At 44.0% G+C, this 24,243-nt stretch overlaps 2 protein-coding genes and 1 pseudogene across 2 annotated transcripts; all 3 read left to right on the top strand.

Moving 5' to 3' along the window:
* The first annotated feature begins 3,599 nt into the window (after positions 1–3,599).
* Positions 3,600–7,661, top strand: LOC146673307 (cell adhesion molecule CEACAM20-like). Its single transcript, XM_085402090.1, has 5 exons — positions 3,600–5,945; positions 6,025–6,270; positions 6,348–6,500; positions 6,607–7,136; positions 7,222–7,661. The coding sequence occupies exons 1-4, from the start codon at positions 5,804–5,806 to the stop codon at positions 6,651–6,653; spliced, it is 588 nt and encodes a 195-aa protein (XP_085258216.1). The 5' UTR covers positions 3,600–5,803; the 3' UTR covers positions 6,654–7,136; positions 7,222–7,661.
* A 3,338-nt stretch (positions 7,662–10,999) lies between these two features.
* On the top strand, positions 11,000–22,422 carry LOC146673306 (uncharacterized). The gene is made up of 3 exons (XM_085401823.1): positions 11,000–11,278; positions 20,302–20,407; positions 20,824–22,422. The coding sequence occupies exons 2-3, from the start codon at positions 20,390–20,392 to the stop codon at positions 21,814–21,816; spliced, it is 1,011 nt and encodes a 336-aa protein (XP_085257949.1). The 5' UTR covers positions 11,000–11,278; positions 20,302–20,389; the 3' UTR covers positions 21,817–22,422.
* LOC146673305 (uncharacterized) lies at positions 21,992–23,607 on the top strand (annotated as a pseudogene).
* The last annotated feature ends 636 nt before the right edge of the window (positions 23,608–24,243 follow it).

Genomic DNA, 24,243 nt, shown 5'->3' with positions numbered 1-24,243 from the left:
CTTCCTGAGCCGCAAACAGAAATGTCAACATATACCAGGCAGGAATGCCAGCCAACTGCCACTTGTGATGCCCTCAGAAGTGCAAGTATCCAGCGACGGGCGAGGGTGCAAGTGGGGAAGCCCACTGCCGCAACATGGCCCTAGTTTGGTGCCATGGATGAGGTGCTAGGACACCTGTCCTAATCTCCTCCATCCAGTAGGACACACCAGGACCCAGTGCAGCAGTTGGCAACCCACTCCCACACCAGAAGGGGTAGGAGGGTGAGGAGCCGCCTGAGGCACGGGTGGCGAAAAAGAGGAGGGACGAGGAGGATGAGCTCTTTGCCCTAATAAAAGAGGACATGGCTCAGCAACACCAAATGGAGGAACGGAGAGCCGAGAGGATGGACAGGCTGATAGGTGTCCTCAAAAAGCTAGTGGAGCAGAAAAAGGACTGAGCCATGTCCACAGACAGCCACTGTACATAGTTGCACTTTATTTATGCTGGCACCCCAACCTTTGTTTTGTACAAACATGATTATTTCAGTTGTGTAAATAAAACAGCCAGAACATCCCAACTGTGAGTGCATGTCTGTCACAAACTACATAACACAATTTCGGGGGGGCCTGACCTATTGCACATGCCAAATTGTGAAAATATAAACAGTGCAACGTAAAACACAACATGATTGTGGGAAATGCACTGCCCACTGTGGTCCAGGATAAACCTGAGTGTCCCAGCATGCACATACATCATCAACCAGGCCTGACATTTGCCTGAGCAGGGAGTCTTGGGCAGTGCTGCTTGGTCCGCTGGACCAGGACCAGAGAGATGAGGGAGGTGCCACAGGTAAGACCCCCGGTTCGCATAACCATGTACTGAGTGGAGCATCCCACATAGGCGTCCCCAGATGTTGCTCAGGCATGCTGATTCCCACTGTCCACCACATCATCCACCACTTGGGTCTGCAGGGCTGGTGAAACTGACAGCTGCCATGTCCCTGGATTGTAATCATGGCGGTGGGAAAACGACATGGTAACAACAAGCATGTTAATACAGATCTGTCACGTGAAATCCCAGCACTGTGCAGATGCACCATTAAGGGATACTTGCCTGATGACAATAATCGTGGTCTGGGGGTACCTCCTCCAGGGCAGACACCTCAGCAGATAGCTGGTCCCGCCAGTGTGCACCACTGACTACCTCCACACCATTCTCCCCATCATCTTGGGCATCATCCTCGGGCCCCTCATCTGGGGCCACAATGTCACCAGCACTGATGCAGATGCTGTGCAGCACGGCACGTGCTGTTATAACCTGCGACAGATGTTTAATCTTGTGAGTACAGTGTACATGCCAGATTATACAGTACAGTTGCCATTATGATTCGACAAACAACAATGATGCTCGTATTAGCGTGATGTACATGTGGCACGAAGGTGTGGTGCACCTCCAGCGCTTGCAGGAAGATGACACGGAACCTCATCTTCATCATTCCAAAGGCATGACGGAGTGTGCCCTGGAGTGATGTGCGTCAAAGTGCTGGGCTCCCGCACCGTGGACTGGCCTCTTTTAGGTGGTGATGAGGGGGAGTGGATGTTGGAGACATGAGTACCCTCCATCTGCAAGGATGAAATGCCCTGGGGGATGGTAACGAGCCTGTCGGTACAGTGGGCTGTTGCGGAGGACACTGGAGTCATGCCCTGACCCCGGCCAGCCCACATGTGTATCGACAAAGCGGCCCTGATGGTCACATACCGCCTGCAGGATCATGGAGGGGAACAACTTCCTGTTGCTGTAGCACTGACCGACAGGGCCGCTGGGGGCTTGATGCAGACATGGCAGCAGTCGATTGCACCAGCACCCTTCACAAAGGCCCTGTGGCCTACCAGCTGTGCAAACCCATTGGACATGGCAACTCGTTCTTTTCCACATGGCATCCGTGGGAGGTGGATGACCTGGTGGCGCGTGGCCACCACCTCCTCTGTGACCCTGTGCACGATGCAGTGGACAATGGAACGGAAAGTGAAAGTAAATACAGGACATGACAGACATTCTTTTATTCTACTTATTATTCTGACTGTTGATGTTCCTTTTTTCGCAGGTAGACACTGTGCTTGTGGTGACATTATTTGGGTTTTTGGTTAATTGCACGTGTGTGGCATGTCCTGGGCTGTGCTGCTGCAGTGTGCTGGCTGCGGGCGGGTGCACTCCTATTTGGAGTGTGTGCTTCCTGTTAGTGGTTTTAAAACAAACCGTTTACTATGCAATATTTATTAGTGAGGAAATTTTATGATTGGACTCTTATCATGATACTACTAGAATTCACTGAGCTCCAATTCTTTCACATATGTTTGTAGAAGCAGTCTGGATGCCTAGGTGCTTGATTTTATACACCCATGGCTATGGAAGTAATCAGAATACCTGAATTTCAATGACTTGCATGAGTGCTTGCTTTCTATCCTAGCACAGTGCAGGTAAATGGTGAGGACATCACAGTGGAGAGCAAGTCAGGATAGGGGACTGGGAGGGGCTTAAAGTTAAGCAGCTGAATGTTTCAGTACCATTACTGAGAAAAAACAATGGAGGAAACAACTCTGCTGCCACTGCTCTGTAAGCAAAATATGTTTCTTTAACTGTGATGACTTAAAATTACCTTAAAAATCTTACCAGAGAAGTCTACTGCAGATCTGTTGTCTTTTCTAGTTTTCAGTGTACGGAGCTGATCTGGAGTTTTCAGCTCCAAGAATGTTTCTTAGAATGTTTGTGATATTCTCACATTACACTTTCTCCAAACTATGAAATCATTTTAAAACACAAATTTTGAAAAAGTTGATATTATGGTAACAAACCAAATAACCGTATATTCAACAACGTTTGCTATATATGAAATATGTCTTTGCGATAGCTATAGCTGTTCTGTGGGAACATTATTAGAATTTAAAAATCTTCTCATCCCTATGACTGGTTACAGCAGCAACTTTTTAAGTTTACTTCTAACACTTTTACTGTAACAATGATGAGCTGAGTCTGGATTAGACTAAAGAAACAAGAGCTGTATATATTTTGAGAACTATGAAAAGAACATGTTCTGCAGGGCTGAAGCTTCCTGAGCATCAAATAAATGCGCAGTGTGAAAACAAACTAACTTAGGTGTCACTTCCTCTAGTTCTCGCCTCACTGCTGAGCTGCAATGCACATCAAGGTTAGTAATTTTTCTCTTTCAAACTTTAACCCTCTAAAGCACATGTGTCAAACTCAAGGCCCGTGGGCCACATCCAGCCATTTATTTCTGAACAGCGAGATCGTTTTATATAGATTTATTATTATTGTTATGCAGAAGCTGTTTTCAGTGATAAGGATCAACAAAACAGCACACAGGAGTCGTCTCACTGATAAACACCTGCAGTCCACCCTGAGAATCTCTACAACACAAGACCTCACACCAAACTTAAACCAGCTTGTTGCCAAAAAAAGATGCATCCAGCTCTGACAAAATGGCATAAGAGCAAAGAAAATTGAATGTTATGATTTTCTGTTATTTTAACTTTTGCTGAAAAGCTGAAATTTTATTTATATATCCATTTTTTTTTTTTTTGCATCATGTTCATATTTTGAATATTTATCATTTTGACAGGTCATACTTTAGCGGCCAGGAAAATGGGCCCCAGGGATTTGTTCATGTCAGAGGTTAGAAAATTTGGATGGATCTGCTCTCATTTCAAGAAATCTGGCCGAATTTAATAAACCCCCAAATACATGACTGTTCAGTGCCAGCATCAGGAAGTAGAGTCTCTTGTTATTCCCCCCAATACCTTAAAACTGTGTTTGTTCCCAGACCATCAAAAACAAAACAAATCCATAAAAAACTCTTAGCATATGAATTGAGCTCAACTTTATTTACTGTGCCTTACAGAAACCTGATTATAGCAGGATCATTGTGTCAATTTAAATGAATCAGCTACCCTTATCTAGGGCCAGATAAACAGGGGCAGCAGCCTAAATAGAGAAGCTCAGACCTGCCACCTCTTCCAGCCTTTCCGGGAGACCACCAAGGGATTCTCAGGCCAGCCAAGAGATACAATCTCTCCAGCCTGTCCTGGAAACATGTGACCTAGGAGACACCCAGGAGGCATCCTTGTCAGAAGCTCGAACCACCTCAACTGTCTCCCTTTCGATGTGGAGCAGCCGCGGCTCTACTCTGAGCCCCTCCCAGATGGCCAAACTCCTCACCCTATCTCTAAAGCAGCGTTCATTTGGTCACCACCCAAAGTTTGTGATCATAGGTGAATTAAGAGATTCACGTAGCTCTCTATCAATCTCTGAATCACTGCCACTGCAGCACCAATCCATCTGTCACTCTCCTGCTACCTTCTCCCCTCACTTGTTAAAAAGACCCCAAGATAAACTCCTCCACTTGGGGCAGGAGCACATCCTTGATCCAGAGTGAGCACTCCATCCTTTTCCGGCTGAGGACCATGGCTTTTGGAGGTGCTGATTTTTATTCCCACCATTTCACACACAGCTGCAAAATGCTCCAGTGTGAGCTGGAAATCGTCACCTGATGAAGCCAACAGAACCACATGATTCTTGTGGTTCTGTTGGCTACGGAGCAGTTTATGTCTGACAATATTTTCACGGACTGGCCTTTAAGGTGTCGTGGATAAATATAACAAAATTAATCCAGTACCGGCACCAAAAAAAAAAAGATAATTTTGCCATGGTCCACAGCTCAGTGTCTGAGGAGCGGTTGGGATGCCCACACCTGCGGGTGTGGCTGTCGTCTTCACACCTTCATCCCATTTCAGGCGATCACCAGGGGGACTATTTAACCCCTCACTGCCGGCTGCTCCACGCTAGTTCGCCCCTTGCGAAGGTTGATGAGGAATTTCTGCTTTCTATGAACTGTGTTAATCCTGTTACTGTGTTTCCTGCTACTGTGTTACTGAGCTTTCACCTGCATGTCCTCCTGCCTGCCTGGAGTTCAGATAAACCACCTGTCATCATCCTCTCCGTCTCCGTGGAATCCTCTCCCGCGGACATTCACCCCTGCCTCCATTTCCAACGGTCCGGCCCGATCGTAAGATAAATAGCTCTACCCCGTTGTATGCTGTTATCTCCCTGCTCCCCAGTAACTCGCTCCCTTTTCTGTTGCAGCCTCCCACGGTTCTGATCATGGCGTTCCCAAATCATTTATCTCCAGGTCACTTCTGTTCTAACATTGAAACAGCATGTTCCCTTTGGTTATTCCGGGTCGCCTTTAGTTGAGAAATAAAGTTTATTCTGTGCGCATTTCCTGCGTATTGTGTTTGCTTCTGGGTCAAGCTTGCATGTTAGAACTACAGTTCTTGACAAATTTATTCATAACATACGAGAAAAGACCCAGGGAAACTATGTTAACGATGAAAGACAAGAAATAATAACGATAAAACGATAAACACCAATAAAAAACCCCCGAAAACCATAAATTTCACACCCGAACCTCAACTCTCGCAGCCCTGTACCAAACAACTCATGGACCGGTTCTGGTCCATGGCCTGGGGGTTGGGGACCACTGGTCTAAATGACCAAGGCATGCACTGTGGTCTCATAAGGAAACTCAGCTTTTTGATATGAAGTTTTTCTGTTCCCAGATACAAATATTTTTGTTCCAAATAACTATTTGGTAATATCTTATGTCCCCCTTACCGAACAGCTCATCTCACTGTGAGTCCCAGCAGCTCTCAATTCTTTAAAGGAAGCCTTGTAACTTTGCACTGTGAGGAGGATGACGGCTCTGCTCGCAGCTCGTTCAGTCTGTGGAGAAACACAAGCAAAAAACTGATGATTCAGTGTGGAGCTGACTTTGGAATATGGTCTGTTTCTTCATGTACCATGAGCTACATCTACACGTGGGACAGTGGAGTTTACTGGTGTGAGTCCAGAGAGGGTGCCATCAGTAACATGGTTAACCTGACAGTCACTGGTAAGCTGAGTGTGTGGAGTTAGTGTTGATGAAGCTGTGTGTAAATGGATGAAATGCTGTAGTTTGTCTCTGTGTTGAGGTGGATCAGTGATCCTGCAGAGTCCTGTCCTCCCTGTGATGGAGGGAGATGACGTCACTCTGCTCTGTAAAACAAAGACCACTCCCTCCAACCTCCCAGCTGCTTTCTATAAAGATGGCTCCCTCATCAGGAAGCAGCCTACAGGTCACATGACCATCCAGCATGTTTCCAGGTCTGATGAAGGCCTCTACAAGTGTGACATCAGCGGTCATGGAGAGTCTCCATCCAGCTGGATCACTGTCACAGGTGAGGAGCTTCACTCTGATTTTTTTCCACTCACTTCATCCACATTTTCACCTGAACAGGTGGGATTCTGTCTGCAGATATACCTGCAATTACAGCCCTTCCTACTCCAGAAACTCCAGGAACTTCTCAAACTTCCCTTCATTTTGACTTTACACTCATTCGCTATCTGGTGGTCTTCTGTCCATACTTCATCTCCACTCTCATCATGGTATCTTTATATCGATGTAGAGGTAAAGCATTAAAATAATATAGATGCTAATATACATCTAAATAATAAATACATAATACATAATTAAAAAAATTAAATACATATATATTTTCTATCTGAATCTGCAGGAAATGACCTGTCCATCTCTGAACCAATGAGCATAGGGATTGAATGAAGAGGATGATATTCTCACAAAAGAGCATCTAGAGATCCATCCCATCAAGGAGCGGCGAGTGCTTTTTCAAAGCACATAGATATGCTGTGAAAACAACCAGAAAAGGCTGCTGCATATAAGCAAATTATATGCAGGGAGTCTGACCCAATAATAATAATAATTTGCCTCATCCCATGAGCCAAGATGTGAAAAAAATGGGTCATGGGTCATTATCAGAGATTTCAGGTGAAACCACGATGAGACCTTCCCTTATTATTGGAACTACTGAGATCATCTGATGCAAGGTGTGAGTGGCCATTGAGGCGCCTGGGAAGGGATCTCAAAACTGCGTTATCGATGGTAGACAGTTGGTGTCGTAGAGATGCTTGTCTCCTCTGGATCTCAGGGAAAGCCAGGTCCAATCCTTTCCCCTCACTCGCCTTCCAAGATGCTCACCAGGTCACTCTCCCCTCCCTCCAGAGCCATATGCGCTCCAACTGTCAAGTAAGACACAAATCCAGTAACCCTCACTTCACCAGTCTTCGCTCCCCTCACTTCCTTCCTAACCACACTCTCCCTCTGTTTACAGTTTCACCACGTCAGAGACTTCCTGCCAAGCTTTCTTCCCTCGTGTCGATCTTTACTCTTGTGGTCAATAAGGCTTACGTGAAATCTTATCACTGCCTCCTGTGGTTGAATCTTCACTTGAGTCCACATTTTACGTACTGGCCTCCGAGCCCTTTTCACAATCAGCAGCTGGAATTGCGCCATGGAGGGATACTCTTTGAGAAGAAATCTCCTGACAACTAACTTTTCAATTTCATAACTTCCAAGAGGAGTGAAATGAATGGGCATTAATATACATGCTAACTACTCACTTATGTGTGTTGGCCCTACAAGAAAAGACGTTTAAGTTTTTCAATTTCATCTCCAGATTTTAAGCATCGACAAAATGTTAATACAACATCCATCACTTGGTATGTATAATTTGTGTTGTTGTAAATAAAATTTGGGGGTAAGCATACCAGATTGGGGTGTTCATGGCAAAAAAAGATATAACTAATATTGAGTATATTAGCTATTCTCTATTTTTAAATGTTTTTCATGAAAGATAAAACAAAAACTAGGCTAATCCATACATAACAAGATAAACAAGCATAAAATTCTTAAAAATCTAAAACAGACATGCACATTGATTACCAAACACAAATATTCAATATCCACACAACATTTTTGAGTAGTTAGATCTTGAAGGCTTCCTGGGCTTCTGTCTCTTGCAGAGCAGACACATCCTTCTCACGGTACTTTAGTGCAGACAGGTGAGAAGAGGTCAAGGGGGATCAGAGCAGAGGGGGGTGAGGGCTGCAGGAAGTCTTGTGTAGATGTGAGGTGAACAGATTGGAGGTGTGAACAGACTGACTTTCAAATCTGCAGTAGAAGGTGTGAAGCCAGTTGAGGATTTTCCTCAGGGTGGAGGGATGGACTCCTCTAGCTGGTGGTGTGGTGCAGGCCTCTCAAAATTGATGCAAGCTGTTTGGTTGAGAAGCTGTTTTTTTAGCTTCTCACTGCAATTCATTTCTTCAATGATTGTCTACTTTTAAGATTAGGCTTAAAACTTTCCTTTTTGCTAAAGCATATAGTTAGGGCTGGATCAGGTGACTCTGAATCCTCCCTTAGTTATGCTGCAATAGACGCAGGCTGCCGGGGATTCCCATGATGCATTGAGTTTTTCCTTTCCAGTCACCTTTCTCACTCACTATGTGTTAACAGACCTCTCTGCATTGAATCATATCTGTTATTAACCTCTGTCTCTCTTCCACAGCATGTCTTTATCCTGTCTTCCTTCTCTCACTCCAACCGGTCGCAGCAGATGGCCCCGCCCCTCCCTGAGCCTGGTTCTGCCGGAGGTTTCTTCCTGTTAAAAGGGAGTTTTTCCTTCCCACTGTCGCCAAAGTGCTTGCTCACTGGGGGTCATATGATTGTTGGGTTTTTCTCTGTATCTATGAAGCGCCTTGAGGCGACTTTTGTTGTGATTTGGCGCTATATAAATAAAATTGAATTGAATTGAATGTTTGAACTATAAGCACTAGAATATTGGGTCCTGGTTATTAAATTGTATTTGACTGTTTATTTGTTTTTGAATTATTTTGTTTATTGCTCTTATAAGTTGTTTTGATGATCTTTCAGTGACATATTTTTTATTTTGTGCTGTACTGGCAGGCGTGTGACACACACAGATCAGACCCGTATTTCTGTGTTGCAGATGTGTAGTAAAGAGCCAAAGACCCAGTGCTTTCTCCTGCCTCTTACTTTCACACCAGAACACAACGGAATGAAAGGCATAACACATGAACAGGTTACAAAAAGCACAGACCTGGGGAAGAAAGTGTTTAGGAAGCATTTAATGGTGAAGATTAGTGTTGTGTGAACTCTGCAGCTTCTAACCGTGGCTCAGGGGTGACCGTGTAAGCGTATCTGTAACCAGAAGGTCGCCAGTTCGATCCCCGGGCTCTCTGTCCTGGTCGTTGTGTCGTTGTGTCCTACCGCCTACTGGTGTTGGCCAGAGGGGCTGATGGTGCGATATGGCAGCCTCGCTTCTGTCAGTCTGCCCCAGGGCAGCTGTGGCTACAACTGTAGCTGCCTCCACCAGTGTGTGAATGCGAGAGTGACTGAATAGTGACATTGCAAAGCGCTTTGGGTGCCTATAAAGCGCTATATAAATCCAATCCATTATTATTATTATTAGTATTAATAAAAAAGGGGGACATTTCTCTGTGTATTTAGCAGGTGGAACTATGTTGGTTGGCCCCAGACTTTCCAGAATTGTGTGATATTTGGGAGCACTTGTGGGCAACCAGTAAATATGATGTGGGGAAAATGAACAAAGGTAGTGACTCTTAAGTCTGATTTCAGACCATGTAAGCGTCAGTTATTAATTAAAGCCAGAATCAGTGACTGCAGTGTAACACACCCAAAGAAAGATTCTAGGTCTGACCAACCGTCTCAGTCGTGGGCAAAAAGATGACAGTCAATAAAATTCTAAAAGATAATTTATTGAGAAAAAAAAATCAAGAGATAAAAGATAAATCAGTCCAGTGTCCCATTTATGAATCAAATAAAAACACACAGTCCCAAGGCCAGAGCCAGCTATGCCACACTGCCAGTTGCACTCCACGTGTTGCCTTTAACAGGGTTAGAAGTTGTCCTCTGAGACCCACCACCCTGCAAGCACATAGCCAGTGGTCACTCTAGCCTCTGCAACTCTGCCTCCAATAAGCTGTGGCATATAATAGGCCGTGGCCTGCACAGAGAGACAAAACAACACTTTCACTATAGAATTCATAGCGCAAAACCCATCCATCCCAAACATATCTGGTTTCATCACATTCCATTCCATATTGCTAACGTTTGTTTCTCTCTAAGAGTGCTTGTGAAGGATTCAACACAGACAGACAAGTGATGTTAGAGTAGAAGTGCAGTGATTGTGTGACATTTGTAGTGTTGGGCTCCTTATCTGATTACTGTTGAGCTCATAGTGATGCAAAGTGTGAGTGACATTGCTTAAGGAAAGTCACCGGTCACAGTAATGTTGCTGTGTGGTCGGCTGCAATGTTCAATCACACGACCGGCAAGAGAATAAGCTTGAAAATGGTTTATCTTTTCATTCTTTCCCAACCTGGAAGCAACATGAGGCAGCTCGTGTACCGATGTTACCAAACGAAGGCGTCTAGTCTGGATAGCAGCTGTGAGACGAGCTGATATCCAGTTCTCTTCCATCTCCAAATATCTGTCGGTGCTCCAGACATTTTCGTTTCGGTAAGTTCTAAATATGTTCATATCACTCTTTATAGCCTATTAGTTTTATTTTTGATGCGCTCTGAGCTCATAGCAAATTAGAACAAACATCCTACTGAGTGATTTTGCAGAACTACCTTCTATTTATAGAGTTGCTAATAATTTGGCATTATTTTAGCAAACCAGCCTATGAAATGGATGAAACATCGTGACTGGGTTGCAGCGCTACACAAGGGACCTGCTTCAAACATACCACCATCAGATTACTTCTTCCATGTGAGGGTGAAGAGGTGACCCTCCTGGATAAGATGGTGAAGGTTTGCTGCGTTTGATTTCTGAACGAAATCGGTCTCTATACAGTCCATTCTCTTTTGAGCTGCTTTTAAGCATCTTGTAATCTTCGTTCCAACACAGTGTGTTTGTTTTGATTCGTACACCCCGAAAATGGTGCCACGCTCCCACAATGCTTTGCGGCGTGACGTCAACGCCAAAGCGCTAATTTTGAAACTACACCCCGCGTGGTTACGTTGCGCAAATGAGTCATGTGACCAAACCGAGTAACAAATCACGGCAGAGTCGGGAAGAAGGGGCGGAGAAATTGTGTGTGTGCAGGAGAGGTGTCGAGCAGAGAGAGAGTTACTTTTTCATGAAACGGGAGTAAAGTAGTAAACTTACAGGAATATATACCACTACCAACGTTGGGATCAATTTCTGCATCGATCTGCACACCCTTGTTTCCTGGATCGTAGCTCAGATCAGCGTGAACCACGTGGGTCTCTGCTCCCTGATCTGTTTGTTAAGACTTCCAGCTTCATCACGGAGTTTCTCTCGGTTTGTGGGCTCATCTAAAGGTAAGCTTTTAGCTCTGTTGAGAATAATAGATTGCTTGGTATACATTGGAGTTAGACAGACTTAGAACTTGTGATTGCGTGCAACATTACAATACGACGGGTTTTAGGGGGTAAGAATACATACAGAAAAACGGTCTTTGAATATGAACAAAAGGATTGGGTGCAGGGCAGGAGAACAACCAGCCCCCACCCCCAGGACAGAAAGCCACAGGTACAAGCGTGGGGGAGGGCAATCAGCCTTTAGAATAGGACTTAATAGGACCGTCTCCAGATGCATCCAGGGCTGGACTGGGACAAAAAATCGGCCCGTGTTCCAGATTAACTGGCGTTGGTCGAACAGATGTGTGGTAGACTTGCGTTTCAGGAGCTGCTACCGACAAACCAGCAAAAAAACACCAAATGTGTCATCTGTGACAGTTGTGAGGTTAACTCAAACACACTCCGTCAGTCTTGATGCTGTTGAACAACAAAATGTTTAAAAATGTGGCGAGTTGGTGATATTGTCAAACAATTAACACCACGCCGGTGTTGTTCACAGGAAGGCGAGAGTGAACGATCGGAAGACTCTTGTCGTCGTTATCGTTCTCCTCGCACGTTTTATTACCCCGATTTCAGCGTTTTTGCTTCACAACTAAAGCGTGCAGTTTACTTTGTTTGCACTAACATGGACTCGAATCAACCAGCGCCACCTCTGGCCAAGTGCCACAGCCTACAGCCAGATTCATTTCGTTTCATTTAACGATCCACTTTCGCTCTTCTCATTCTCCGTCACCACTGTGCTTTTTCCAGCCATGTGCGTATGAAAACAAAAGCAATGCGCATGCGTGTTTTACCCTTATTTTATTGCGGTATTTAATTTTCTTATCGTTGCCCAACATTATACCGGTATTACCGTGAGCAGTATGATATAGCCCAGCCCTATATTTAAAAGTTTACTATTTGGCTGCCCCACATCAACCATCCACTGTTTTTTTTTTTTTTTTTTTTTTTTTTTTGGGGGGGGGGGGGGTTGAAAAAATTATCCACACCTACCACTACGCTATGAAATTTGAGGCAGCTCTTACTGCTCATTTTATGACAGGCAGACCCCCACTGTCATTCTTGTGGGTTTGGTATCATAAGATTAATTGTAAGGTGGAGAAGCTCACTTTACGATCGTTTTTAAAGCAACAGTTTTGTATAGCACTTTTAGTTCCAATCATGCAGGCCTGCTTGAAGGAGAGCAGATTCTCAAACCTAACTTTCAGTGCACTCCTCAAACATTAAAAAATAAAATAAAATTCTACAAAATGTAAAAATATGAAAGCCTAGTTTTAGGACTTTTCACTTCCACTTGGTAACAAAAATGCAAGTTTCATCCCATGTAACAAGGTGTATGTCATGGTAAAACCTCCCCTACACATCAGGAACAAGAAACTAAGAATCTACTAGTCTCACTCATTTAGTCCCTCTGCTGCATTCTGTTCACCCCTGCTATAATTCAATCATCTTTCCTAATATAATATTAGTCCACTAGTTCATATATTGCTTCTCATCCCACTAAGTGAACCGAACAACATGATAAAATCAGAAACACAGGCTTAAAATACTATCTGGTCTTCTTGAGCTTCATTACATGCGTGTATGTGTTAGTAGGATTAATACATTTTGTGCTCCTTAAAGGTTAAAATATCAATACTACAGTCTAAATATCAGGAGAGCAAATCAATATGTCCTTCTTGTTTCAGAAACATCTAAAGTCAAGTTCAGCTAAATCCTAAGCGTTTGCAAGTTCACCAAGTGAATGTGAAGGTGTTGTTAACACCGTCAACAGGTGATGTGATGTGTGCCACTTCCAATGTGATTTTTGACACCCCCATATGGAGGACAACAAGAGCCACGCACATCGAAATAAAGAATTCTGTGCTTGAATAATGAATTGTAGAATAAATTCTTCATTTGTGAAATTTTTCAATCCCTCATTAACAAAGTGATTTTTTAAATGTTTTTTAAACTCCTAGGATGGTAATGAGGTTCAGTATAAACTTAGTTGGCTGAGTTCATACTGCTACCGATGAGTCTGAGCGGGACTCTTTTGTGGATCTATGGAAGTCCATATTTACTTATTTAATTTTTTGTTTCACACATGGTACAGCAGTAATTCATTTCCTATACACAACCTTCCTGTTAATTAAAGTAACACTGTTTCCATGCATAAACAGGAGCATTGACACCTGCCCCCTATCTGTGATGATACAAGTAGGCAACCAAAATTACACTCTGACAATATTCTACACAAAACAAGACAAAACAAACAGAACAATATAATCAACAGTGAGCAATACCACTAAATATCAAACGAAAAGGATAATTTTTTCTACAGTTAAATTCTGTTATTTTCAACTTCTTCATATTGGTTTATCGTTTTATTGTTATAGCAGATTTTAAATTGAGAAACCTTTGTACAACACGTGAGATGATCATTGAGAGAATTCCAGTTTCTTATGCCCATGACTGTTGGACACATTTGCCTTTGTGTGGTTCGAGCAAACCAATGCTTAAAATAAAACTTCCTTCTTCCCTCCCCATGTTCTGAACACAATACAAATACACTTTGTAACTTAAGAGATAGTGTTTTATTTTTTGCCCTAAATATAATAATGTCTATAATTTCACTATCTCTTCTAGTTTTAATAATTTAGATTTTATATACAAACCGTTACTGTGTTCTCTCTCTCTCTCTCTCTCTCTCTATATATAAAAAAAAAAAAAAACACCCAGCACGCCCCTGCGGGCGGTTTATCCTTCAAGCTCGGGTCCTCTACCAGAGGCCTGGGAGCTTGAGGGTCCTGCGCAGTATCTTAGCTGTTCCCAGGACTGCGCTCTTCTGGACAGAGATCTCCGATGTTATTCCCGGGATCTGCTGGAGCCACTCGCCTAGCTTGGGAGTCACCGCACCTAGTGCTCCGATTACCACGGGGACCACCGTTACCTTCACCCTCCACATCCTCTCGAGCTCTTCTCTGAGCCCTTGGTATTTCTCCAGCTTCTCGTGTTCCTTCTTCCTGATATTGCTGTCATTCGGAACCGCTACATCGATCACTACGGCTGTCTTCTTCTGTTTGTCTACCACCACTATGTCCGGTTGGTTAGCCACCACCATTTTGTCCGTCTGTATCTGGAAGTCCCACAGGATCTTAGCTCGGTCATTCTCCACCACCCTTGGGGGCATCTCCCATTTTGACCTCGGGACTTCTAGGTTATACTCGGCACAGATGTTCCTGTACACTATGCCGGCCACTTGGTTATGGCGTTCCATGTATGCCTTGCCTGCTAGCATCTTGCACCCTGCTGTTATGTGCTGGATTGTCTCTGGGGCATCTTTACACAGCCTGCACCTGGGGTCTTGCCTGGTGTGATAGACCCCAGCCTCTATGGATCTTGTACTCAGAGCTTGTTCTTGTGCTGCCATGATTAGTGCCTCTGTGCTGTCTTTCAGTCCAGCTTTGTCCAGCCACTGGTAGGATTTCTGGATATCAGCCACCTCCTCTATCTGCCGGTGGTACATACCGTGCAGGGGCCTGTCCTTCCATGATGGTTCCTCGTCTCCCTCCTCTTTCTTGGGTTTCTGCTGCCTGAGGTATTCACTGAGCACTCGGTCAGTTGGGGCCATCTTCCCAATGTATTCTTGGATGTTCCTTGTCTCATCCTGGACTGTGGTGCTGACACTCACCAGTCCCCGGCCCCCTTCCTTCCGCTTAGCGTACAGCCTCAGGGTGCTGGACTTGGGGTGAAACCCTCCATGCATGGTCAGGAGCTTTCTTGTCTTTATGTCAGTGGCTTCTATCTCCTCCTTTGGCCAGCCTATTACCCCAGCAGGGTACCTGATCACGGGCAGGGCGTATGTGTTGATGGCCTGGATCTTGTTCTTACCATTCAGCTGACTCCTCAGGACTTGCCTGACCCTCTGCAGGTACTTGGTGGTTGCAGCCTTTCTAGCGGCCTCTTCATGGTTCCCATTTGCCTGCGGGATCCCCAGGTACTTGTAACTGTCCTCTATGTCTGCAATGTTGCCTTCTGGTAGTTCAATCCCCTCAGTTCTGACTACCTTCCCTCTCTTTGTTACCATCCGACTACACTTCTCCAGTCCGAACGACATTCCAATGTCATTGCTGTATAGCCTGGTAGTGTGGATCAGTGAATCGATGTCTCGTTCACTCTTGGCATACAGCTTGATGTCATCCATGTACAGGAGGTGGCTGACAACTGCTCCGTTCCGTAGTCGGTATCCGTAGCCAGTCTTGTTAATGATCTCACTGAGGGGGTTCAGGCCTATGCAGAACAGCAGTGGGGACAGAGCATCTCCTTGGTGGATCCCGCACTTGATGGTAACTTGTGCTATGGGCTTGGAGTTGGCCTCTAGTGTTGTACGCCACATCCCCATTGAGTTCCTGATGAAGGCTCTTAGGGTCCCATTGATCTTGTACAATTCTAGGCATTCCAGTATCCAGCTGTGGGGCATTGAGTCATAGGCCTTCTTGTAATCAATCCAGGCAGTGCACAGGTTGGTCAGTCTGGTCTTGCAGTCTCGGCTGATTGTTCTGTCTACCAGTAGCTGGTGTTTTGCGCCTCTGGTATTCTTGCCAATTCCTTTCTGTGTCCCGCTCATGTATTGACCCATGTGCCTGTTCATCTTAGCCGATATGATGCCTGACAGGAGCTTCCATGTAGTACTGAGGCAGGTTATTGGTCGGTAGTTGGAGGGGACCGGTCCCTTCTTGGGGTCCTTGGGGATCAGGACCGTCCGGCCTTCAGTTAGCCATTCCGGGTGTCTCTCGTTAACTAGCAGCTGGTTCATTTGTGCTGCCAGACGCTCGTGGAGTGCAGTCAGCTTCTTCAGCCAGTAGGCGTGAACCATGTCGGGCCCTGGTGCTGTCCAACTCTTCATACTGGAGACCCTTTCTTGGATATCTGCCACTGTGATGGTTACTGGACCCTGTTCAGGGAGGTCGCTGTGGTCTGCCCTCAGATCCACTAGCCACTGAGCATTGCCGTTATGGGTTGCATCCTTCTCCCATATGCTCTTCCAGTATTGCTCCGTCTCCAGCCTTGGTGGTGCTGTTCTCTTATTGTTCCCTTGCCACTGAGAGTACACCTTTGCTGGTTCTGTGGAGAACAGCTGGTTTATTCTCCTGCCTTCTATCTCTCTGGTGTACCTCCTCAAGCGGCTGGCCAAGGCTGTGAGTCTTTGCTTGGCAGTTTCCAAGGCCTCAGGTATGGACAGCTTGCTGTATTTCTTAGGCACCTTATTTGTCGCACCTTTCTGCAACTCTGTTAGTTGGCTAACCTCCCTCCGTGCTACTTTGATCTTGCCCTCTAGCCTCCTTCTCCATGGAGGGTACTGCCCCTTGTGGCTGTTCAACTTGTAGCCAAGCATCTCACTGATCACTGCTGCCGTATTGTAGATCAGCTTGTTAGTGTCGGTAATCGTGGTTGTAGGTATTGCCCGTAGTGCTGCATTAACATCATCTAGCAGACCTTCTGAGGGTACTTCACGTAATCTTGGTAACCGGCTACGGGGGATCCAGGTTTCAAGCTTGGCCATGATCCTATTTTTCAGGTCAGTTCCTCTCGCACTCAACGATCCTTCTCCTATCGCACTTGGGGCTATGTACCCAATCTCGGGTGGGGGTGATGATATCTCCCCCCTGACCTGGCGTCCTGACTCCTCCTTGCCGTAGCATTTGTGTTGTACCTCGTCAATCTCTAGCTGTGAGAGCAGTCCCTTCTTTCGAATGTTGGAACACTGAGCTACTAGTTGTTTCGCCGTCATTGTGGATGTTGGGTATCGAAGAATCCATAGGTCCCTCATCCTATTCATGTAGCCCCTTCCGCCGGGGTTACTTGCGTAGTAGCATTCCAACAACGCCCTGTTTTCGTCCCTTGCCCACCGATGCCTTCTTGTTCCAGTAGCCCACTTTTCGTCAGGGTGCCCTGGTTCCTCAACACCTGACGCGGACCTTGTTGATCCGGGCGACGTCCGAGCCGGCATGCCTTCATATTTATCTGTCTCGCTCATGTCTGCGGTAGGCTTGCTTAGCATAGGGGGTCTAGCCTTAGGACCCTTACTGGATACAGACGCCCCAGGCAGGAATCGAACTTGCGATCCTCTGTTCCAAAGGCGTGTAGTTTAACCACTACGCTATCCAGCTGCTATATATATATATATATATATATATGTGTGTGTGTGTATATGTATATGTGTGTGTGTATATATATGTATATGTGTGTGTGTATATATATGTGTGTGTGTGTGTGTGTATATGTATATATATGTGTGTGTATACCGTGGCTCAGGGGGTTGGGAAGCGTATCTGTAACCGGAAGGTCGCCAGTTCGATCCCTGGGCTCTCTGTCCTGGTCGTTGTGTTCCTGGGCAAGACACTTTACCCTACTTACCTACTGGTGTTGGCAGAGGGGCCGATGGCGCGATATGGCAGCCTCGCTTCTGTCAGTCTGCCCCAGGGCAGCTGTGGCTACAACTGTAGCTTGCCTCCACCAGTGTATGAATGTGAGAGTGAATGAATAGTGGTATTGTAAAGCGCTTTGGGTGCCTTGAAAAGCGCTATATAAATCCAATCCATTATTATATATATATATATATATATATATATATATATATATATATATATATATATATATATATATATATATATGTATGTATATGTGTATATATATATGTATATGTGTATGTATATATATATGTATATGTGTATATATATATGTATATGTGTATATATATATATATATATATATATATATGTATATGTGTGTATATATATATATGTATATGTATATATAATGTGTGTGTATATGTATATGTGTATATATATTTGGTGGATGGTTACTCATTCTTCTGCTAAGCGGAAGGAAGGGGCCCAGGGACTGGTGAGTGTCAGCACTACAGTCCAGGATGACACAACGAACATCCAAGAATACATTGGGAAGATGGCCCCAACTGACCGAGTGCTCAGTGAATACCTCAGGCAGCAGAAACCCAAGAAAGAGGAGGGAGACGAGGAACCATCATGGAAGGACAGGCCCCTGCATGGTATGTACCACCGGCAGATAGAGGAGGTGGCTGATATCCAGAAATCCTACCAGTGGCTGGACAAAGCTGGACTGAAAGACAGCACAGAGGCACTAATCATGGCAGCACAAGAACAAGCTCTGAGTACAAGATCCATAGAGGCTGGGGTCTATCACACCAGGCAAGACCCCAGGTGCAGGCTGTGTAAAGATGCCCCAGAGACAATCCAGCATATAACAGCAGGGTGCAAGATGCTAGCAGGCAAGGCATACATGGAACGCCATAAACAGGTGGCCGGCATAGTGTACAGGAACATCTGTGCCGAGTATAACCTGGAAGTCCCGAGGTCAAAATGGGAGATGCCCCCAAGGGTGGTGGAGAATGACCGAGCTAAGATCCCGTGGGACTTCCAGATACAGACGGACAAAATGGTGGTGGCTAACCAACCGGACATAGTGGTGTTAGACAAACAGAAGAACACGGCCGTAGTGATCGATGTAGCGGTTCCGAATGACAGCAATATCAGGAAGAAGGAACACGAGAAGCTGGAGAAATACCAAGGGCTCAGAGAAGAGCTCGAGAGGATGTGGAGGGTGAAGGTAACGGTGGTCCCCGTGGTAATCGGAGCACTAGGTGCGGTGACTCCCAAGCTAGGCGAGTGGCTCCAGCAGATCCCGGGAATAACATCGGAGATCTCTGTCCAGAAGAGCGCAGTCCTGGGAACAGCTAAGATACTGCACAGGACCCTCAAGCTCCCAGGCCTCTGGTAGAGGACCCGAGCTTGAAGGATAAACCGCCCGCAGGGGCATGCTGGCTGTTTTTTATATATATTTTTGTGCACATAAGATTTTCTGGAGGACAGACATTTGTTTAGAACTCTTATAGATGTTGAAGAAGCAATTACTGTAAGCAATTACTTTGGTGTTCCTCCACCGCAGAAGAAATGTCAGAAGGGGTCCGAACCACAAAAGAAGCACGTATTCTCGGAAAAGTGGTTGCAGGAGGTGAGCTGGCTTCAAACAAATGATGAACGCACAGAGATGTGTTGCAGAATGTGCCGTGAAAATCCCACTCTAGCAGACAAAAACAGTGCCTTTTATATGGACGCAAACGCGCGTTGCAACTTCTTATCTGGTGCACGTCTTTTATTTTGACAGCGATGCGCACATGCGGACCACTTATGTGCACCCGTGTAAATAATATAGTGTTCTGCCGGGTGTGTTGTTGGTTTTCCCTTGATTTCTGAGTCGACAACCGCCTTTTTTTGCTGGGACCAGTAATTTTAAGAAAGGCCCCCATTAGAACCCATGAGAAATGAAAGAAATGCATTATTGCTCAGTCTGCAATATCTTTCCCAGAACAAACACCAATTGCAAATGACATACTAAAAATAAACCTGAAAAATCTGTTTAGAACAGCCTACTATGTTGCAAAGAGTGAACTACCACTGGCACGATTTAGCAGTCTTTGCAAACTTCAAAAAAGCAAATGGCCTAGATCTTGGTTCCACTTGCCTCTTACCCGTGACTTCAGTGGAAATTTTAAATTCAGGATCTGACACAGACTGATTCATGTTCTACAGTTCTTACAAGTTCATAGAAATTTCTGTTCAAGTAGAACCAAGTATTTGAGTTGATGATTGTAATTTTTAAACAATGTTGTAATTTGTGTTTCAAAGATTTTTTGATTAATGTTTCTGTTACAATATTATACTTTAATGTATAATATTGTAAAGGAAACAAAACAGGAAACAAAACATCAATCAAAAAATTGCTCTCTTTTTTATTTGGGCTACTTAAATTTGTTTTGGGCTACCAAATACCCTTCCCTGCCCGAAGGGTTACCAGGGATTTTGAGATTTTGCGAGCCCTGCACTGAGGAGTGTAGTCATGTTTATTTGCTCTGCTTCTTTTTGTCAGGGATAAAATATGTCTATATACTTTTTGTGTCCCAGCTGAGTAAAAGGAGGAGAAGAGTCTGGTGGAGCAGCAGAAGGACAATTTCAGCCAGTTGGACTCAGCTCAGCCACTACAGAGGAAACAATGACTTCAACACAGAAGGTGAGAAAAACATCACAGTTACACTGTTATTGAAACTGTGTGCACAGCTGGTTGGTCTTTAAAACACAATTAATTATACAGAATCTACATTCACAACCAAAAACCACAGAAGTTAGAAGAAAATACAAAGATCATATTTTATCAGCACATATTGAAACAACAATATCATCAGTTGAACTCAAAATATTTTATGAAGTAAAATATTTTCTCCACTTATATATTTCTTCAATAAGGTAATTTTCATTACACCTCTCATTGTGTCACATCATTGTAATGTGATACTATCACCAGAAGGTGGTGGAAACACACCAACAATGTGTTTGTTGACATGTTTGTTTCCACTGACGGAGGGAGTTTCAGTTTGTTCCACGACTGCATTTCACTCACTGCCTCTGTTTGTATCTCTGTCACTGCAGGACCAACATGGAGCAAGAAGTCAGCGCTCTCAGGAGGCCGACAAACGTCAAAGAAGAAAGGGAGAGAAATCCTACAGCTGTGATGAGTGTGGGAAGGATTTTACCCGGAGTGACAGCCTAAAAACACACCAACTCATCCACAGTGGAGTTAAACCTTACAGCTGTGAGTTGTGTGGAAAGTCTTTTACCCTGGCTCGAATCTTAAAAAAACACCAACTCGTCCACAGTGTAGTTAAACCTTACAGCTGTGACTTGTGTGGAAAGTCTTTTACCGAGGCTGGAAAATTAAAAAAACACCAAGTCCTCCACAGTGGAGTTAAAGCTTACAGCTGTGACTTGTGTGGGAAGGATTTTGCCTGGGCTAGAGGCTTAAAAATACACCAAGTCATCCACAGTGGAGTTAAAGCGTACAGCTGTGACTTGTGTGGGAAGGATTTTGCCCGGGCTGAAAGCTTAAAATCACACAAACTTATCCACAGTGGAGTTAAAGCGTACAACTGTCACTTGTGTGGAAAGTCTTTTACCCACGCTCAACCCTTTAAAACACACCAACACGTCCACAGTGGAGTTAAACCTTACAGCTGCAAATTGTGTGGAAAGTCTTTTACCCACGCTGGAAACTTAAAAACACACCAACTCATCCACAGTGGAGTTAAAGCACACAGCTGTGACTTGTGTGGTAAAGCTTTTGCTCAAAAGCACGACTTACAGAGGCATCTAGTTACCCACTCTGGAATTAAGGCGTATAGCTGCAACTTTTGTGGAAAAAGTTTCAGCGACAAACACTACCGAAATAGACACCTACGGATTCACACTGGAAATGATGTTTCCTGCTGTGATCAGTGTGGGAAACTGTTTATAACAGACGCACAGTTACAACAACACATGTTTAGCCACACTGAGGAGAGACCTTATAAATGTGACCTGTGTGAGAAGACTTTTAAATCTCCACATCACGTGAGAAACCACCGACGGATCCACACCAGAAAGTAACTCTACAAGTGCAGTTACTGTGAGGAAGTATTGATTTTTTTTATCTTGTAATTGTAACCTGAGTGTTTGGAACAAATCTGATCAGTAAACTTACGGAGTTATACTGAATGAACTGTTTGGAAAATTGAAGAGTCATTTTTGTTCAGTAAGCTCAGTCTTATAATGTAAACGGTAAAATGTAATTGGACGTTGGCAGAGATGCTCTTTGTTTCAGGCGACATTCAGGATAAAAATAAAAAAGCAGAGCAACACAGATGGATCCAGTTCTCAACTCTGTCGTCACTGTGGTGGTGGGAAAGAGTTTCTTTGTGACCTTTGTAAAAAAAAAACTTCCAATCATCAATGGGACCTAAAACCACATCAACGTAGACACACTGGAGACGAAATGAACTACTGCAAAGAATGTGGGAGAGGCTTCCACACACAAGTACATTAAAAATACATGAACTCTTCCACAGTGGGGTCAAAAAGCACTGTGACCAGTGTGGGTCATCCTTCACCACTGAACATGAGCTCAATGAAAAAGCATAAGCGAATCCACACAGGAGAGACACCATACAAGTGCAGACACTGTGACAAAAGCTTCTCACAATCAGGTCATCGTAACAAACATGAACGTACACACATGGAAGTGAACTTCAGCTGTGACCAGTGTGACAAGAGCTTCAGGAATCTCAGTTCATACTCCGAACACAAACGATCCAACGCTGTAAATAAACTGTTTCACTGTTACCAATGTGCAAAAACCTTCACTTCATTATCTGCTCTGTGCAAACATCAGCCTGATCATGCAGGACTGAAATCACTGGATCACAATGAATCTGAAGAGAGAGAAAGATCCTCTTCTGGTTTCAGGCTCAGACTTAAAAACCTTGAGATCAGGCTCCACAGAGTGTCAGCTGATGTCACACTTGGATCTGATGAGGTAGCTCTGATTTCTGGAGCTGCAGTGAATAATCCTGAATGTTACATTTAGGAAGCTGCATGTATAGATATGTATATCAAGTTTATGTTTTTTCCTTTGAGGGATTTTAATTCTCTAAAATGTTATCCCTGTTACATTTTAACCTTTGTTCCCTTAGGACACAGTAGTGTTTAGTAGTTGTACTATTAAAGTTATAGGAATGTCTTTTTTACCAAACAGACTTTTTATCAAAATTGCAGATATGGATATACATTTCAATTTCTTTCATTTGAACTTAGTGTTTCCAAAATTAACTTCTTTTTTTAAATGTATTCATTTAATGTGTTACCTCAGTTAAATTTCAATTCTTCATTCATATTTAAACTTTTGCTTCTTCTTCTTTTGAACCTTTTCTCCCAAAATTGCAAATAATTTCACAGCAGTTGCTCTTAAAACTTCCAAAATGAACTAAATCTGTCCACCAGCTTTGAAATGACACCTGCTGTGACTTTATGTCCAGAAAAAAGAAACTCAAGTTAAACTGGTTTTGGGCTGTACTTCCATGTAATACCAGTTTGTACCAGAAGATGAACCAGTGAGTCAGTGTAACCTTTATTCAATTAGGCAAAGACCACATTCATATTCACAGTGGCAGCAAAGAACTGTTACAAGATCAAAAATTCAAATTCTATTAAACCTCTATTTTTGGCTCCTTTAGTGTGTTTACTGTGTTCTTGAACTCCACATGTTGTTTTTTTAATGAATTCATTTCATTTCCACATGTTCTGCAGCTGTTTTCTTGTTGATTTGAAGTTTGTATTATGAAATCGTGATTTGTTTTGATCCTATATTTGATGAACTTTGAAAAATAAAGAAATGGTCTCACAGCAAGTAGTTTGAGCCCTGATTTCAGATTCAAAGTAATTTAACTGTTTTCAGTCGTACATGTGGAGGTTTATCACAGGAGGAGACTTGGCTGTTCTCCACTCACAGCACAGGGTTCCTGCAGCTCATTAAAAACTCTGAAATGATCTTCAAGGACAAAGATGTTTGATTTTTCTTAAAAACAAGATTGTAATGAACATCTCACACAAGGCAAATGTTCCTGCATTGCAACAGCGGTTTGCAGATGTGTTCTCTCCCCTGCCCGGCTGCATGACTCTCATGCAGCACCAATTTGAAACGCAGCCTGGCGTGAAAGTGCGTTCATGACCTAACATATTGTCTGAGCACAAGAGACCAATTGTGCAAAAGGAATTGGCTGAAATGGTGAAAATGCTGTTATCATAGGATGAAATGAGGATTTGTTCCTCAGTGTTTGGTGTCCTATGTTTACCTTTTCTCCAGATGATTTGTCGCATCTGTTGAGAGGGGCCGGTTGTCTTTAAGGTGCTTCCAGGTAATTAAGAAGTGAGTGCAGGGTTTTATACGGTTCTGTGATGATTATCACAAAGTGAACAAGGTTTCATGGATTGATGCTTATCCCATGCCCCAGGTTGACCTGGACTGGTTAAGCACTGCTT

The sequence above is a fragment of the Rhamphochromis longiceps genome, linkage group LG3 (genome assembly GCF_057381845.1).
Source record: "Rhamphochromis longiceps isolate RC_006_pf linkage group LG3, R_longiceps_female_GT1.1, whole genome shotgun sequence".
NCBI classification, from domain to species: Eukaryota; Metazoa; Chordata; class Actinopteri; order Cichliformes; family Cichlidae; genus Rhamphochromis; species Rhamphochromis longiceps.
This window is presented reverse-complemented; position numbering and strand designations above follow the sequence as displayed.

Bases quoted from the DNA above. Each gene is read 5' to 3' on its own strand.
- LOC146673307 (XM_085402090.1), top strand. From the start codon at position 5,804: ATGATTCAGTGTGGAGCTGACTTTGGAATATGGTCTGTTTCTTCATGT. The intron at 5,946-6,024 runs GTAAGCTGAGTG...CTCTGTGTTGAG, and splicing joins GGTTAACCTGACAGTCACTG to GTGGATCAGTGATCCTGCAG. The intron at 6,501-6,606 runs GTAAAGCATTAA...CTGAATCTGCAG, and splicing joins ATCTTTATATCGATGTAGAG to GAAATGACCTGTCCATCTCT.